Source organism: Scophthalmus maximus, chromosome 18 (assembly GCF_022379125.1).
Source record: "Scophthalmus maximus strain ysfricsl-2021 chromosome 18, ASM2237912v1, whole genome shotgun sequence".
NCBI lineage: Eukaryota > Metazoa > Chordata > Actinopteri > Pleuronectiformes > Scophthalmidae > Scophthalmus > Scophthalmus maximus.
Genome location: NC_061532.1, coordinates 16,467,314 through 16,482,664, shown reverse-complemented (window position 1 = coordinate 16,482,664; position 15,351 = coordinate 16,467,314). Strand labels below are relative to the sequence as shown.

Genomic DNA, 15,351 nt, shown 5'->3' with positions numbered 1-15,351 from the left:
TTCAGGGCACTGCCCCATATATGGGGAAAAAAGAAGCAGTAGATCCCCTGTGCATGTTTTCTCCCTTAATATAAAGGGCTGACCTTTTTTCACCCTCCTAGAATGGCTCACACAACTGGTTAAAGCTGTTCAACAAGCAAAGAAATGCAGAATCTCACTACAAATGAATTTTAAAAAGAACTTTTAACATCAGGTTAATATAATAAATTGCATTTGTGTTACACGCAGAGGAGATTAACACTGTTTGCTTCCTCCCTCCATCACCTTCCTCTACGCCAGGGGTCAGCATGAGGCTGTTTGCAGAGCAGACGTGTCCTTGGGTAGGTAAAGCACAGATGTAACTGATAACACTTAAAGATGACTCTGTTGAGTACAAGTGGCTCAGTTTAGTGTAAAACACTCAACGTCTCTTAATGTGCCAAAGCAGTGATCAATGATCACCAAGCCAGATGTGTCTTGTCATAAACACTTAAACCTGTGAAAAAATAATCAAAACAGAAATCTTATGATTATGGACAATATCTTACATTAAACATTTCCCCCATTGGTGACGTTTAGCGTTTCCTTATAACGGGCATCAATCTTGTTCTTTGCAAACATACACCAATATTGCTCATGGTTAAATTGTTACTTCGTCATGGAAACTGTAAAGTGTGCAAATTACTGGCTTTATGTTTAATTACTTTCATATGTTTTTTGATGTGTCTCCAACTTATAGTAACACATTATAATGTGTTCAATATGTGCACAACCGTTGACGCTTAGGGGCAGAAAGAACACATGAATTCTGCAAGCAGAACTTTCTGTATTTCTGTCATTTCCGTATCTCTGAACTGCTGCAGGTGGGCCAGTGTTACCTATACCTAAGTTGTTTGCGGGGATTGGGCGAGGCATGTCATCTAATTTCCAACGTGTCTGGTTTAACAGATTATGGGGGGTAGTACTAAACAGCACTTTTCCCAGTTTGCGATGAATAAAGTCTATCTATCTATCTATCTATCTATCTATCTATCTACATACCCACCTACCTATCTATCTATCTATCTATTTATCTATCTAATTTATCTAATAAAAATAAAAATACACTAATTGCATGAATGTTCCCAGCTTTAAATATCAATGGATCTTTATTTTTATATTCTCATGTCGAGGACACCTCAATCCATCAACCATCAATTATTGATTCATCAGTAACCTGATTTAACAGATTTCTTGGTTAAATCTCAATGGGCTACCACAAAAGTGTAAATATAAATAAAAATAATGAGTTACATTACATTAGTATAAGAAGGGCCAAAAAACTTTCTTTTTAAACAAGCATTAGACTACATTTTGTACTTTTTCTTCTACCAATGTTTTTTTTTCTTTTTGAACCTTTGTTTATATTTATTTTTATCTTGTTTTTAGAGATTTGAGATTGCTTTTATCAATGAAAGGTGCTCTATAAATAAAATGTATTATTATTACAATTATCATTTTTAAATAATGGGGGGAAAATCTAAATATAGTTTTTTTTTATGGTCGTGACAGTTACTCCTCCGCGCCGACAGGGGGCGGAGTCGCTGGAGGGCGCGACGTCTGCGGCCTCGTCTGCCGTTGAGCGTGAGGAGGAGGAAGAAGAGGAGGAGGACGAAGAGGAGGAGGAGGAGGAGGAGGAGGAAGGGGCCGCTGTTGCTCAAGTGAACACATCGGCGGATAAGTTGAGGACCAGCGGAGCTAAAGGGAGGAAGGAAGGAAGACGAGCCCCCGTAGTATCACCAGAGACCTCGGCCGCGCCACGGCTTCATGCTCCACCGCAGCGGACGCGTCTGAGTCCGTCGGGCGGGTTCGCGGCGCCCGGTGTCGTCGGGGGGGAAACATGCCATCTTCTTCATGGAGGTAACGGTTGGAGGGACGGAGAGGAGCTAACCGGACGAGTGGTCGGTCCTGGCGCGGGAGGGAGGAAGTAGTAGTAGCTGATTATGATCATGATAGTTATGATTATGAGAAATACATCGTTAATTACCATAATTCGTAGTCGAAAGAACTCTGTTATTGTTCCTCCTGCTGGCTAAAGTAGAGGAACCGGTGTCAGTGAGCCACCATATGCTACCACCTTATTTTCCTTTTTTTAACACATCTTCTTCTTATCATAAATCATGTCGCCCATTAACATATTGATTGGAAAGACGTTGATGTCATTTAATAGCTCGACAATGTCTTGTCTGTAGCTCTGATCATCTTAGGTCGACATATTGATAATAGTTGGTCACTTGGCCACATCGAAATCGATGGGAATCATCAAAATACAAGGTTTTTTAAAGGATCTGATTGTAATATATCAATAATCCATTCAGACCAGGAACCAGGGAGTTTACATGAAAGCAGGTGTGTTATGTCATTGTCTTTATTCAGTCCATATACACGTAAGGTAAACGTCCCCCGGCCGTGGCATGAGGACAGTTCCGTCCTATCTTATCTTATTTTCCGTCATGTATTCATACAAGACAACGAGCGCTCACTCTCTCTCTCTCCTCAGGTAAATTTCTTTTTTTTGGCACAGTTCACTCGTCGGGCCCGTGGGTTCGACCGGCCCAAGTCGGTGCATTCCTCCATGTAATACGCTTCTTGTTCCCCGAGGCCCAGGGTGTCGCTGCAGTGGCCCCACTGGCCGGCCAGGGCCACAGCAGCAGAGCAGAGCCGAGCCCCCCTCACAAAAGAGGCTCTGTATGTGCTCGTCAGCCCCCCCCCCCCTCGGGAGGAGGCCCTTGCCCTCACTCACGCTCCCAACTCACTGCCACGACAGCATGGTGTGTGTGTGTGTGTGTGTGTGTGTGTGTGTGTGTGTGTGTGTGTGTGTGTGTGTGTGTGTGTGTGTGTGTGTGTGTGTGTGTGTGTGTGTGTGTGTGTGTGTGTGTGTGTGTGTGTGTGTGTGTGTGTGTGTGTGTGTGTGTGTGTGTGTGTGTGGGCCCCTTTCGTCGCAGGTGCTGCTCGAGTCGCCGGTGAGATAATCGTAGTGGGGTTTGGGGCGAGGCAGGTTCATCTCACCTCGCTCCCCGCCCGTGTCTGGTTTAACAGGTTATCGTGGGTCGGCGTGTACTCTACATGTTTTTGTATTGTTGACTCGGTGACTGAGGATAGGTCTGATGAAAGATGCCTTTGTGTTGCTTGGCTCCAGTATTTTTTGACGCTTGACTCGACCTTAAGATCAAACAGTTTGGATATCGTGACCTCTGCTCCCTTTCTCTCTCTATATACATATTTATTTTTTTTAAATTTGTCTTGTGCAAGCATGCCGACCTCATGAATGGAGAACTAAATTTCCAGAGCAGCCATTATTATTCATCTCCCTGCAAAATGTTTCATTATGGCAACATTCCTCTGTTGGAGTGATTGATCCCAAGTCAATATAGGAAAGAACCGCTGTCTTTCAGGAAACCTGTCAATGTGCTGGAAAGTAAAAAAAACCCCACATCAGATCGATTCCTAATGTTTCAGTGTGATGAGGAAGGAAATATCACGAAATGGGCCAGAAATGCTTCAACATTAACTTTTATATCGGCGACTTAGTTTCTGCCCATCGTCACCTGGTTTGTTATTTATCATCGGTCTTGATATGAAGGAAGAGTTTTGGAAACTTTTGTTATGAAAATGTACATTACATTAAACAAATTTAGTCGGAGTTTGACGGTCGCTGTAATCAGTTTGTAAAAAAACCTGTTTGTACCTTCTTGAAGTTGTGTCGGTCCGCCCCCGTCACGTCAGCAGACACACACACACACACACACACACACACACAACTTGCATGTCAAATGTTTTTTTAGCAAAGGATTCAGAATGAGATTTTGGCCTTCTTTGTCTGATCTACCATATTTGTATTTCTACCCTCAGGGTTTCGCCCGCACTCGTGCTGCTTCTCCTCCCTTCCGCCGTGGCTGTGGGAGAATCCTCGGTACTGGAGGGCTGGCACGATGTCTGGCTCTTCCGCTTCCTCATCAACATGCTGGGATACTCCACCATCATCGTCCCCGGCTACCTCCTCATCAGCTACGTGAAGCGCACCAACTACCTAGAAACAGGTTTGGGCACACGGAAACGATACACTTACTGACGCACTGATTAATTGATTGTAGTCCTAGTACATTTATTTTAATTTTATTTTTTGTTTCCTGCACATTTCAGGTAGTGGGATTTGCTTCCCTTTGATAAGAACCTGCGTGTTTGGCAGCGAGGCCAAAACGGGCCTGTTGGACGACGTGTCGGTCGCACCCAGGAACGAGGGAGATTCAGGCTCGCCAGTCAAACAGGCCATCAAGCTAATCTTCTGTGCCGCCGGACTTCAGGTGGGCAGCCGTCCCCATTGTTGTTTCTCGCTCCCTAGTGTTTTCTGTTAGTTAAGCAGCCAGCTGCAGAGCAGAAGATCTGCTTCCTGTTTACACCGGCACACACGTGCTCAGTGTATGTGAATTGGTGACGGGATATCAAGTTTTCAGGGGTGTTAATATGGATGGGGGATTATAACTGATTCGGAGCTAAAAATGCTTGTGCGGACAGAGATCGTCGTAGTTTTTAAAACGAAGACGCATCAGTAGCTGTATGCAGCTGTACCTTTAACAGCAAACAGACAATAATAAACCAGCATGTGACTACAAAGGACAGAGATACGGATTCATGTCTAGTTGCATTAACAAGGGATCCTTTCACACCCAGTGCAGAGAGGAGGAATGATTACAGCAATCATTAACTTTAAGTTATAAACAGTATGACATGAACTGAACTCTGTGTTAGGACAGATTTGGATTAATTCAGAAGTTCAGTGATTTTTTAGCCAAAAGAAATCGGAACCACCCATTGCCGCAATTAACAGAAATTGTTTCTGCAAAAGAATGTCTCAAAATTTCTCCACTCCTTTAAAAGTCAATACTCCTTATCCTTAGGTGTCGTACCTGACATGGGGCGTCCTGCAGGAGAGGGTGATGACGCGTTCCTACGGCGCCACGACTCCAGAGGAGGAGGGAGAGAAGTTCAAGGACTCCCAGTTCCTGGTCTTCATGAACCGCATCCTGGCGCTGACCGTGTCGGGCGTCTGGTGCATCGTGTTCAAGCAGCCGCGCCACGGCGCGCCCATGTACAAGTACTCGTACGCCTCGCTCTCCAACATCCTGAGCAGCTGGTGCCAGTACGAGGCGCTGAAGTTCATCAGCTTCCCCACGCAGGTCCTGGCCAAGGCCTCCAAGGTCATCCCCGTCATGCTCATGGGCAAGCTCATCTCCCGCAAGAGCTACGAGTACTGGGAGTACTTCACCGCCGCGCTGATCTCCGTGGGCGTCAGCATGTTCCTGCTGTCGAGCACGGCCGGCAAGCACCCGTCCAACGTCACCACGTTCAGCGGCGTCCTCATCCTCGTCGGCTACATCGTCTTCGACAGCTTCACCTCCAACTGGCAGGACAACATGTTCAAGTACAAGATGTCGTCGGTGCAGATGATGTTCGGCGTCAACCTGTTCTCCTGCCTCTTCACCGTGGGCTCACTGCTCGAGCAGGGCGCCTTCTTCGACTCGCTCGCCTTCATGGCGCGCCACTCCGAGTTTGCCTTACACGCCGTGCTGCTGTCCGTGTGCTCCGCGTGCGGCCAGCTCTTCATCTTCTACACCATCAGCCAGTTCGGCGCCGCCGTCTTCACCATCATCATGACCCTGAGGCAGGCCATCGCCATCCTCCTCTCGTGTTTCCTGTACGGCCACGCCGTTACCCTCGTGGGCGGCTTCGGCGTCTCTGTGGTTTTCCTGGCACTTTTCCTCCGGGTGTACGCGCGCAACCGCATGAAGTCGGGCCGCAGCTCGGCGCTGCCGCTCCCGCAGAAGGTGTAGCGCTCCAACGTCGCGCCGAAACTGGGAACTGAGGCCACGTTTTCTGTGGTGCTTTTTGTCAATCTCTGTGTATCTGCTTGGCTCGTTCATTTTTTTTGGTTTCTTTAATTTTCCTTATTTGTTTTTTTTGATTTTTTGTTAGCAAGGTACAGAAAGGGATTCAGCAAAATTTGACTATTACACCACAATGCCCCTAAGGGGTCCATGTGATTTGAGTGCCTGCGATATTGTTTGAATACACAATTCCCCCAAAACTCCAGATTGTGTCGTCACCTCTTTCACGGTTAAATGGTGAAATATATGTTGTTGTTTTTTGTTTTTTTCTATAAACCACAATATGAGGCTTGTGCAGGCGGTTTAAGGTTTTGAGGTTACCGTGATTCTGGTAAAGGTTTGTGAGCCGTATAGCTAAGCATGACTTTTCAAGATTTCTTGAATAATGCCATATAGCTTAACTTCATCCAGAACGTTTGAATTAGAGCACGACCGATATGGATTTTGGGGGGGCCGATATCGATATTTAGGAGTACAAGATTCCCGATACCGATACTTAAGGCGATATATATATATATATATATTTGTCTCGTCATCAAACCTTTATGACAAAGACATGTAATTGAGGCCTGATATTTTCGTTTAACCATGAACTTTATCATAAATTTTACATAAAATGTAAACATATATGCACATTTTAAAGGCTCAAATCAGTTGATAATTGATATATCGGTCGCGCTCTAGTTTGAATAAAACAACCTTCCATAAAGATAAACGCTGTCGATCCATATGACCGTCTTATCTTTTCGGTCACAACAGCGAGAATCTTATCTCTCATTGTAAACTTGTAAAGCTGTAAACAAAGGTACTGGACAAGGTACATACTTAAGTAGTTTGATTTATGGAATATTGACAAACTTGTTCTCGAGGCAGTGAACAACAGTTGGTGTAACAAAATGCACACAATACTTAAGTCACTTACAAAATTGTGTAACTTTTCCCGACTTCACTGAACCAGAAGCTGCTGCTGTTGGTACTTCTTTTGCTCCTTTTTGTCCTCGTCTTCACAATACAAGATTTTTATTTAATGTTTCAAAATTTAGCTAAAAAATAATAATAATAATCATGTAAATATATTGTTTATTTCCAAACCAACTTGTCTGTTGTGTACTTTTGTAAAAAAAACAAAAAAAAAAACAGAAAAGAAAAGGACTGCCTCGTGTGTTTCACTGTTATATGTCAATGTTTGGAAGGAGACTGAATGGATGTTGCGGACGTGAAGGTAATTGTACATTGTAGAATCTGGGGAGTGTTTGCAGAGGAGAATGCAGTATACAATACAAATGCAATTGTTACTGGTACATTGTTTTTCTTTTTCTTTTTTTTTATCATTCTACTATTTGCTCTGGTAACTGGATTATTAATAAAAAAACAAATTAACTTAAAATCTGTTAAGTGCAGGGGTTTGGTTTGTACTGGACGCAACTGTTTTTACAGGGTAATACGATGTTGGTAGTTTGATAGATTGATTGAACAAAAAAATACAGTCCAAGGTGCTTTACAGTCAGATGAATCGTGAAGAAAATGGCAGACATTTGATACAACAGTCAAATCCAAAAACTACAAAGACCAGCTTCATCGCAGGTCTTTTTGTTTTTCTGCTCAGTGAGCAGATCCACATTTTCTGCATATATGAGCCACATAGTTGGAACAAGCCCTTGAACATCCTACATAGACGAGTACAAGAATATTGGAAATGTATCTTTCAGGTGGTTGGAAGCCACTGCAGAGACAAAGTTCTCTGTCGCAGCGACAGGATTTCGCCAGTTGGATTCCAGCGAGGCCGGACATCACTAGATCTGAAACGGGACAAAGTGAGGGAATGGGTGTGACACCATGAGCCTGATGTGACTTATCGACAGTCAACAGATTTAGATGCGTACTCAAACATTCATGTAGACTAAGGACGTTGTGTACACACTTTGCTGTCACAGGAGCAAATATATGTAATTGAACCGCCGCCACTTGCGGGCAGACGATTTATTGAATACTAACTCATCTGTTTTAATCTGCATGAGCTTTATTGGATTTACTGACTTTGAGGAGACCGGTGAACAGAATGAACTGCAGTACTCCATCATACACGTGCTGCTAGTTACAGTAAGTTACATCTCTGCTTTATTGGACCTATAACTCATCTCGGTTGGAAGAAACCTTTGGGTCATCTGTCACATATTTTAAGGGAAATGTGAAGGGATAAACAATTGATCTATCCTAACACTTAAATTCACAAAATTGAAAATTGGGATCACCACTATCATTAAGATTCATCCTCTGGGTACCATGAATGCCATGGAAATCCATCCATAAGTATCGAAGAGAAATTTCTCCAGGATGTTTAGTATAGAATAAAAAATCCCCTCTATCCGGAAAGAACCGGTCGTCTGTCTGTTCGACAGTTCTGAGAAAACTCAGGACATTAGGTCTCATTCAGAGAATTGTTTACTGTCCCTGGGTTTCTTTAGCATAACACAAGGCGTAATGTAGTATGTGAATAGAATCTACAAGTTGTTTGTCCTTGTGAATACTCTCCCTAGAAATTGTTTTGTTACGATTAGTCGCTATATTAATCTTTGAGCTAATCTTTATTAAAATGTCGTTTCCCTTAAATAGATTACAATTGGATGGAACCGTACTTGATAAATGTAGTATGTCTCCACCTAGTGGTCAGTTAAAGAACATGTTTGTTTGGCAAGGTGTTCAAAATCAGGACATTAGATCATTTCCTGAATGACAATTATCCCAACAGTCTTTTTTTAATGTCACAAAATAAACACAGGAACTGAATTTTGACTTTTAATCTCCCTGGGATTAAAGGTAATAGATACAGTTACAACAAAAGGACAAAATAAGGTATTACATCTTTTAATTTTTTGCAAAACAAAGACGACTTGGAATACAGACAAGCCTGGACTCAGGCAAAAGGAATCATACAGTCCTCTCTCCATGCAGCGTGCAGTGTTGCACATGAGCAGAACCTCCCCGAACCCTCCAGACCCGATACTGGAATGTACCATTCCCGTGTTCACATGTTTACCACTCGGACATTTAAAACTCAGTGCAACAGGGTACTTTGATGAACAAATGTGCTGTCACCATGAACTTATTACAGCAAGAACCAAAAATCGCTTTTCTTAAAAGGGGGGGGCGTTTGCAGAGTAAATGCTCCGGACGCAAGAGCAACACTGGTCCACCACACAAACATGAATGACTATTTGTTTTGCAATTTACTGCCGTTTTTTTTTTAAGGAATGAACAATTGAAAAGTGAGGCTAAAGTGTTAAAAATCTGGGAGCAGGGGCCGGTCGATTTAATCAACTTCTTCCATGCGTGAAGCGTCATCCTCTCCTTCGCCTTCTAGGGGAGGGATCTCGTCTGGGACGGCTGCGGAAGTGGTCTCCTCCACGGGAACGTCGTCATCATCGATACCTGGGAGATCACGAGGATTGGTCGTTAGAGATCAATGCGAGTAACCAAAATCGCCATAACTACCAGAAGTTAATCAGCAGTGTGTCCTTACCCAGTCCGAGTTTGATCATTCTGTAGATGCGGTTGGAGTGGGTCTGAGGGTCGTCCAGGGAGAAGCCCGAGGATAGCAGGGCGGTCTCGAACAGCAGGATGACCAGGTCCTTCACCGCCTTGTCGTTCTTGTCGGCGTCGGCCTTCTGCCGGAGCGTTTCCACGATGGGGTGGTCGGGGTTGATCTCCAGGTGCTTCTTGGCCATCATGTAACCCATGGTGGAGTTGTCCCTGAGCGCCTGGGCCTTCATGATGCGCTCCATGTTAGCCGTCCAGCCGTAAGTACTCGTCACGATGCAGCAGGGCGAGGACACCAGTCTGTTGGACACCGTCACCTGGACGAGACAGACAGAAACAGGGAACATTAAGAAAAAGAAAAAAATAACCTAACATGTTCTTAGCAGCAGGCCGGCGTACTTTAGAAAAATCTAGAAGAAAAATCAAGTTAATAAGTGCATGCAGACAAGTCATGTTAGAAATAACACACCGGGACGTCCAGGACAAACCATTCGTTTACCAACTCTAACAAACCTCAACATGCTGCGTCTAGTCTGTCGAACAAAAACATTAAACACCAACTTGTTAAATCTTCTGCCAGTGTCAGAAAATGCTTTTCAAACTCCATAAAACCAAGTATGCAAACTGAAACGTGTTAAACTGGCATTACAAAAAAAGGTTAGGTTTCCGAAAACATCGCTGGATTTTTAGCATCTCCACACAAATCACCTGAAACTCACAACTCAAAAAAACAACTGCAAATCGTTCGGGGAACACTCGATAAAAACACGGGTCCGTCTCAAGTCTGATTCAACTCACCACGAGACAAGCTGGGCTGAATTAGGGAACCTGTTACCAAACAGAATACTGTCAACTTTAAGAGACTAAATCCTGCAATGAGGAGAAAGACTGGATACAATTTTTTTTTTTTTTTTTTAAATCTTTCATTCTCATCACTGACCTTCTCCACTTTTTTGTCCAGGATCTCCTTCATGAGCTTGCAGAGGCTCTCGAACTTGGCCTTGTCCTCCTCCATCTTCTTCTTCTCCTCCTCGTCCTCGGGCAGCTCCAGGCCCTCCTTGGTGACCGACACCAGGCTCTTACCGTCGAACTCCTTCAGCTGCTGGACGCAGTACTCGTCGATGGGCTCCGTCATGTACAGGACCTCGAAGCCGCGCTTGCGGACGCGCTCCACGAAGGCCGAGTTGGCCACCTGATCCTTGCTTTCACCTAGGAGATCAAATTGGGTCAGATTTAGCATTTTCCACATACGTTACAATTTTTTAAAACTTCTATATAGTTTACAACTACTCCGAAAGTAAAGTTATGCAAGTCTCACCGGTGATGTAGTAGATGGACTTCTGGTTTTCCTTCATGCGGGACAGGTATTCTGTGAGGGAGGTCGTCTCGTCGCCAGACTGGGAGCTTTGGTAACGCAGCAGCTCGGAGAGCTTCTTACGGTTTTGGGAGTCCTCGTGGATACCGAGCTACGGAGAGATGATGGGAAAATCGTTCAGTACTCGGAAAACAAGAAGCCTGAATCATGGTTTATCCAATTCCCCCGCTCTTGATTCCCTTTTTTTGAAATTATATGTATATTGTAATACAAGACCAATTCACATGATTAGAGGACAACTCTGCGTCATCATGTGACTTGTGCTGACACGCAAGATCAGTTGTCACGCCTTATTTGAATAATTTATGGACATAGTCTAACACCGATTCAACAAAATAAGCGACTAATCTACAGACATTAATTGATCTTTAAGTAAACAACATTCTGTTCACTAGCTACACAAAATATCTTATAGGCGATTTGATTGGCCTGAAGCAACTAAACTGAGTACTCTGCAAAGCAACCACAACGATGACAGTATAAACCTTGACTCCATGGGATGCACTGAAGACAAGGAATGAATGAAAGGAATTTTTTCATTAAAAGCTCATTTGTTTTTTTCCCCCAAATAAAAATAAAATTGCAGCACATGTATATTTCAGATACCTTGATGTTCTTGGAGAAACCCTCGTAGAACTTCTTGTAGTTCTCCTTGTCTTCAGCCAGCTCGCCAAAGAGCTCCAGACACTTCTTGACGATGTTCTTGCGAATGACCTTGAGGATCTTGCTCTGCTGCAGCATTTCTCTGGAGATGTTGAGGGGCAGATCCTCGGAGTCAACCACACCACGGACAAAGTCTGGAAAAATAAATGAAGTCATGGTTTAGTTGAATGTACTGTTATCATATTATAGCTTTGAAGTTTTAGGTGGTCCGCTGGGGGGGGCATCACTTACTCAGGTACTCTGGGATGAGCTCCTCACAGTTGTCCATGATGAAGACCCTCCTGACGTACAGCTTGATGTTGTTCTTCTTCTTCTTGTTCTCAAAGAGGTCGAAGGGAGCGCGGCGGGGGATGAAGAGGAGAGCACGGAACTCGAGCTGGCCCTCCACAGAGAAGTGCTGTGAAGGAGAAAAGAAACCACTTTAATTTCTTTTTACTTTGACACCATTTTAGCCACTGTGTTGGCTGAGGCATTAATACGCATGCACTGGTTGCTTAGGCCTTGCGCCATTTACCTTGACAGCCAGGTGATCCTCCCAGTCGTTGGTCAGACTCTTGTAGAACTCGCCGTACTCCTCGTTTGTGATGTCGTCGGGGTTCCTGGTCCAGATGGGCTTGGTCTTGTTCAGCTCCTCCTGGTCGATGTACTTCTCCTTGATCTTCTTCTTCTTCTTCTTGTCCTTGTCTTTGGAGTCTTCCTCGTCGTCCGAGCCCACATCCTCGATCTTTGGCTTGTCCTCACCCTCTTCTTTCTCCTCCTTCTCCGCCTTTTCCTCCTTCTCCTCCTCCTCTGCCTCGTCGTCACTGATCTCCTTGTCGCGCTCCTTCTCCACCTGCACATTAAAAAATGAAAGCGTTTAACTTCATTGACAACGCAACAGCTTAACCAGCCTTAACTATAAAAAAAGGAGCATGGAACATTGTCGAGTCAAATTTTAAAAAAATACTCACAAACAGGGTGATGGGGTAGCCGATGAACTGCGAGTGCTTCTTGACAATCTCCTTGACTCTCTTCTCCTCAATGTACTCCAGCTGGTCCTCCTTCAGGTGCAGGATGATCCTTGTTCCACGGCCCATAGGCTCGCCTGTCAACAGTTGTACAAACATTTTAAAAACATTGTTTTCGTCAGAGTCTTGTCTTTCAACAAGGTCCGCAACTTCACTTTGCTTACGTCAAGCTGCCAGTCATTTTTAACGTGTTTGAATGCAACAATCCCAAAATCAATGCGACTTGTCCAAGTATTGAATGTCGAACGTTTTATCTTGAGACAAATTGCTTGAAAGATACTCAAAATATCTGCTGGTAATTTATTTCTATAACAAAAAACACATTAGCATATTATTGCAGATGTTTCCAAGTCAGCTTCTCTGATACTGCAACGATGCCAGGACACGTACCGCTGTCAACCTTGACTGTGAAGGACCCTCCGGCAGAGGACTCCCATGCGTACTGCTCATCATCGTTGTGTTTGGTGATGACAGTCACCCTTTCGGCAACGAGGTAGGCGGAGTAGAAACCCACGCCAAACTGACCGATCATGGAGATGTCAGCTCCAGCCTAAAAGGGAACAATCATTTCAAACTTCAGAATAGAGCAGTCAAAAAAAACAGTCTTGAACATAGCTATTTTTTTCACATGCTGCAATTGAGATCATGTTTCATCATCATACCTGCAGGGCCTCCATGAAGGCCTTGGTGCCAGACTTGGCGATGGTTCCCAGGTTGTTGATCAGGTCGGCCTTGGTCATGCCGATTCCAGTGTCGATGAGGGTCAGGGTGCGTTCCTCTTTGTTGGGGATGATCTCGATTTTCAGATCTTTGCCACTATCAAGCTTGGTGGGCTCAGTCAGGCTTTCATAGCGGATTTTATCCAAAGCCTGTAACACACAAAAATAGATTAGAAATTACAGTTAATATTAAATGACCCATCATCACAAAAAGAGCATCTGAAAGGGGGGGGGGGGGGGGGGAACTCACATCAGAAGCGTTGGAGATCAATTCCCTGAGGAAGATCTCCTTGTTAGAGTAGAAAGTGTTGATGATCAGGGACATCAGCTGAGCGATCTCTGCCTGGAAGGCAAAGGTCTCAGCCTCCTCCTCTTGGTGCATTTCTTCAGGCATCTGCACAAAAGATAAAAATCACATTTTTCAGCAAGTAGACTCAGAATTTAACGATACAAAACGTACAGTCCAAAAAACGGTGTGTAATCTAAACTCACTCGACAGAGGGCGACCGACGACATGGAGTAACGGAGAATCAAATTCTTTCGGTTTCCTTTATCGATCAAAGCGGAACCATTCTTCGATCGCGCCGGCCCCATAACACTGGAACGCCGCCATCGCCGGTTACCACAGATAGGCGGAAGTAGCCCCCTTTAACCAACATGGCGTCGACCGACAGACAATGGACTCCGCAAACACGTGCTTTGAGGAACGGCCGGCGATAGAAAAATACATATCACCGCTGAGGAACGCTGCACTACATCGCGAAACACTTGTGCGATTAAAACTTCGTCAAATTTAAAAGTTAAAAAAAAAAAAAGTCCACACGGTGATTTACGACAAACCGGATGTTAGCATAAAGCCGTTTACACCTCCGGGTATAAAAGGACCATGTTACCCCACAAAGATACCATTATACATTAAAACAAACTAGTATTTAAACCAACCCAACCCAAAACACCATTTTAGGTAGGTTACGTAACCTAGAAATCTGATTTTGATTTCAAAATATGCAGCCAAACGCTACATTAGTCACGCTAAAATGATTTTTTTTTTTTTTTTTAAATGAGTTTTTATTAAGAGGCTAACGGGTTTTATGATCCATCCCATTAGCGCAACGTGTGAATTATCACGACCAGCTCGTGTTAAACAACATCGCGTGTCATTGCGGCCACCACCACACCTGCCTTGGTGCAGTCCGAGCCCCCGGCCTACCACTGCGCAGCCGCTAGCAGTTGCCGCATTCAACGCCGCCGAGCACCACAAACCCCCTGTCCCTCAAAGCGACACAAAGGCGTGAAGGTTATTAAAAAAAAACAGCAGCGTGCAACATGTACACGAATATTTAAAAACGACGAGTATTTATATTCGTAACGTCTGCCCACACGATGCTAAGGGTTTACCGTCGTGACTCATGAGGTCTCGTCGTGGGAGACACACACACATCCACGAGACTATCTCGGTCAAAAACTCCGCGCAAACGGGAGTAAAAACGCGTGACCGTGTGCAGTGGCACCGCTCCAGTACGTACCTTTGCTTATTTCGGTGACTTTTTCTTGAATTAAAATGCGACCAAAGTACAGTCCCCTTCTGCTCTCTGACGCAGGGAAATGGAAAGGGACTTCCTTTTAATAGACCGGAATCTTTATACACACGCTCCGCAGTTGTGCGGCCCCGTATCACTCCGCGCGGCGCACACCGTCGCTGGAACTAGTCTGTGTGGCAGAAAGAGACAAAGTCAGAGGAAAATAATGTGAAGAAAAATATTGACAGTCAATACAGTCAACTGGGATTTCTTGTCATGGACATTATAAAGAGGATGAATGTTTATTAATGAAAGCAGATAATTACATAACTTGAGTGTAATACAATATACATGTTAGATGATAGTAAAATCATCATAAGATGATGTTCAGTCGTTGAATGAGATGGTACAAGATAAGATATGCCTTTACTCGTCCCACAATGGGGAAATTTGGTCGTTACAGCAGCACAGTGGACAGAATATAGCAGAAATAGCGGAATTTACAAAGAAATTTTAAGATTTTTTTTTTACAAAAGCAGTGTATATACAAAATATAACAAAATATTAAAATATATAAATACTATGTACGGATCAGTAGCAATAGTTGCACATGGAGTATAAATATAA

The 15,351-nt window shown here is 44.0% G+C and overlaps 2 protein-coding genes across 2 annotated transcripts; one reads left to right on the top strand and one right to left on the bottom strand.

The window, feature by feature from the left end:
• The first annotated feature begins 1,626 nt into the window (after positions 1–1,626).
• On the top strand, positions 1,627–7,290 carry slc35b2 (solute carrier family 35 member B2). The gene is made up of 4 exons (XM_035617611.2): positions 1,627–1,878; positions 3,871–4,058; positions 4,162–4,322; positions 4,917–7,290. Exons 1-4 carry the CDS (start codon positions 1,859–1,861, stop codon positions 5,847–5,849), a joined length of 1,302 nt encoding a protein of 433 aa, XP_035473504.1. The 5' UTR covers positions 1,627–1,858; the 3' UTR covers positions 5,850–7,290.
• A 1,462-nt stretch (positions 7,291–8,752) lies between these two features.
• Positions 8,753–14,914, bottom strand: hsp90ab1 (heat shock protein 90, alpha (cytosolic), class B member 1). The gene is made up of 12 exons (XM_035617604.2): positions 14,731–14,914; positions 13,455–13,598; positions 13,148–13,354; positions 12,876–13,035; positions 12,429–12,562; positions 11,993–12,310; positions 11,710–11,875; positions 11,422–11,612; positions 10,759–10,906; positions 10,381–10,649; positions 9,424–9,757; positions 8,753–9,332 (listed from the first exon to the last, which is right to left on the bottom strand). The coding sequence occupies exons 2-12, from the start codon at positions 13,596–13,598 to the stop codon at positions 9,214–9,216; spliced, it is 2,190 nt and encodes a 729-aa protein (XP_035473497.1). The 5' UTR covers positions 14,731–14,914; the 3' UTR covers positions 8,753–9,213.
• Between the last annotated feature and the right edge of the window lie 437 nt (positions 14,915–15,351).

What these genes read in the sequence shown, in the direction of transcription:
- slc35b2 (XM_035617611.2), top strand. Translation starts at nt 1,859, where the DNA reads ATGCCATCTTCTTCATGGAG. An exon ending in ATGCCATCTTCTTCATGGAG is followed by an intron (nt 1,879 to 3,870) that starts GTAACGGTTGGA and finishes TTCTACCCTCAG; the next exon opens with GGTTTCGCCCGCACTCGTGC. An exon ending in CACCAACTACCTAGAAACAG is followed by an intron (nt 4,059 to 4,161) that starts GTTTGGGCACAC and finishes TGCACATTTCAG; the next exon opens with GTAGTGGGATTTGCTTCCCT.
- hsp90ab1 (XM_035617604.2), bottom strand. Translation starts at nt 13,598, where the DNA reads ATGCCTGAAGAAATGCACCAAGAGGAGGAGGCTGAGACCTTTGCCTTC. An exon ending in AGGATCACCTGGCTGTCAAG is followed by an intron (nt 11,876 to 11,992) that starts GTAAATGGCGCA and finishes TCTCCTTCACAG; the next exon opens with CACTTCTCTGTGGAGGGCCA. An exon ending in GTTTCTCCAAGAACATCAAG is followed by an intron (nt 10,907 to 11,421) that starts GTATCTGAAATA and finishes ATCTCTCCGTAG; the next exon opens with CTCGGTATCCACGAGGACTC.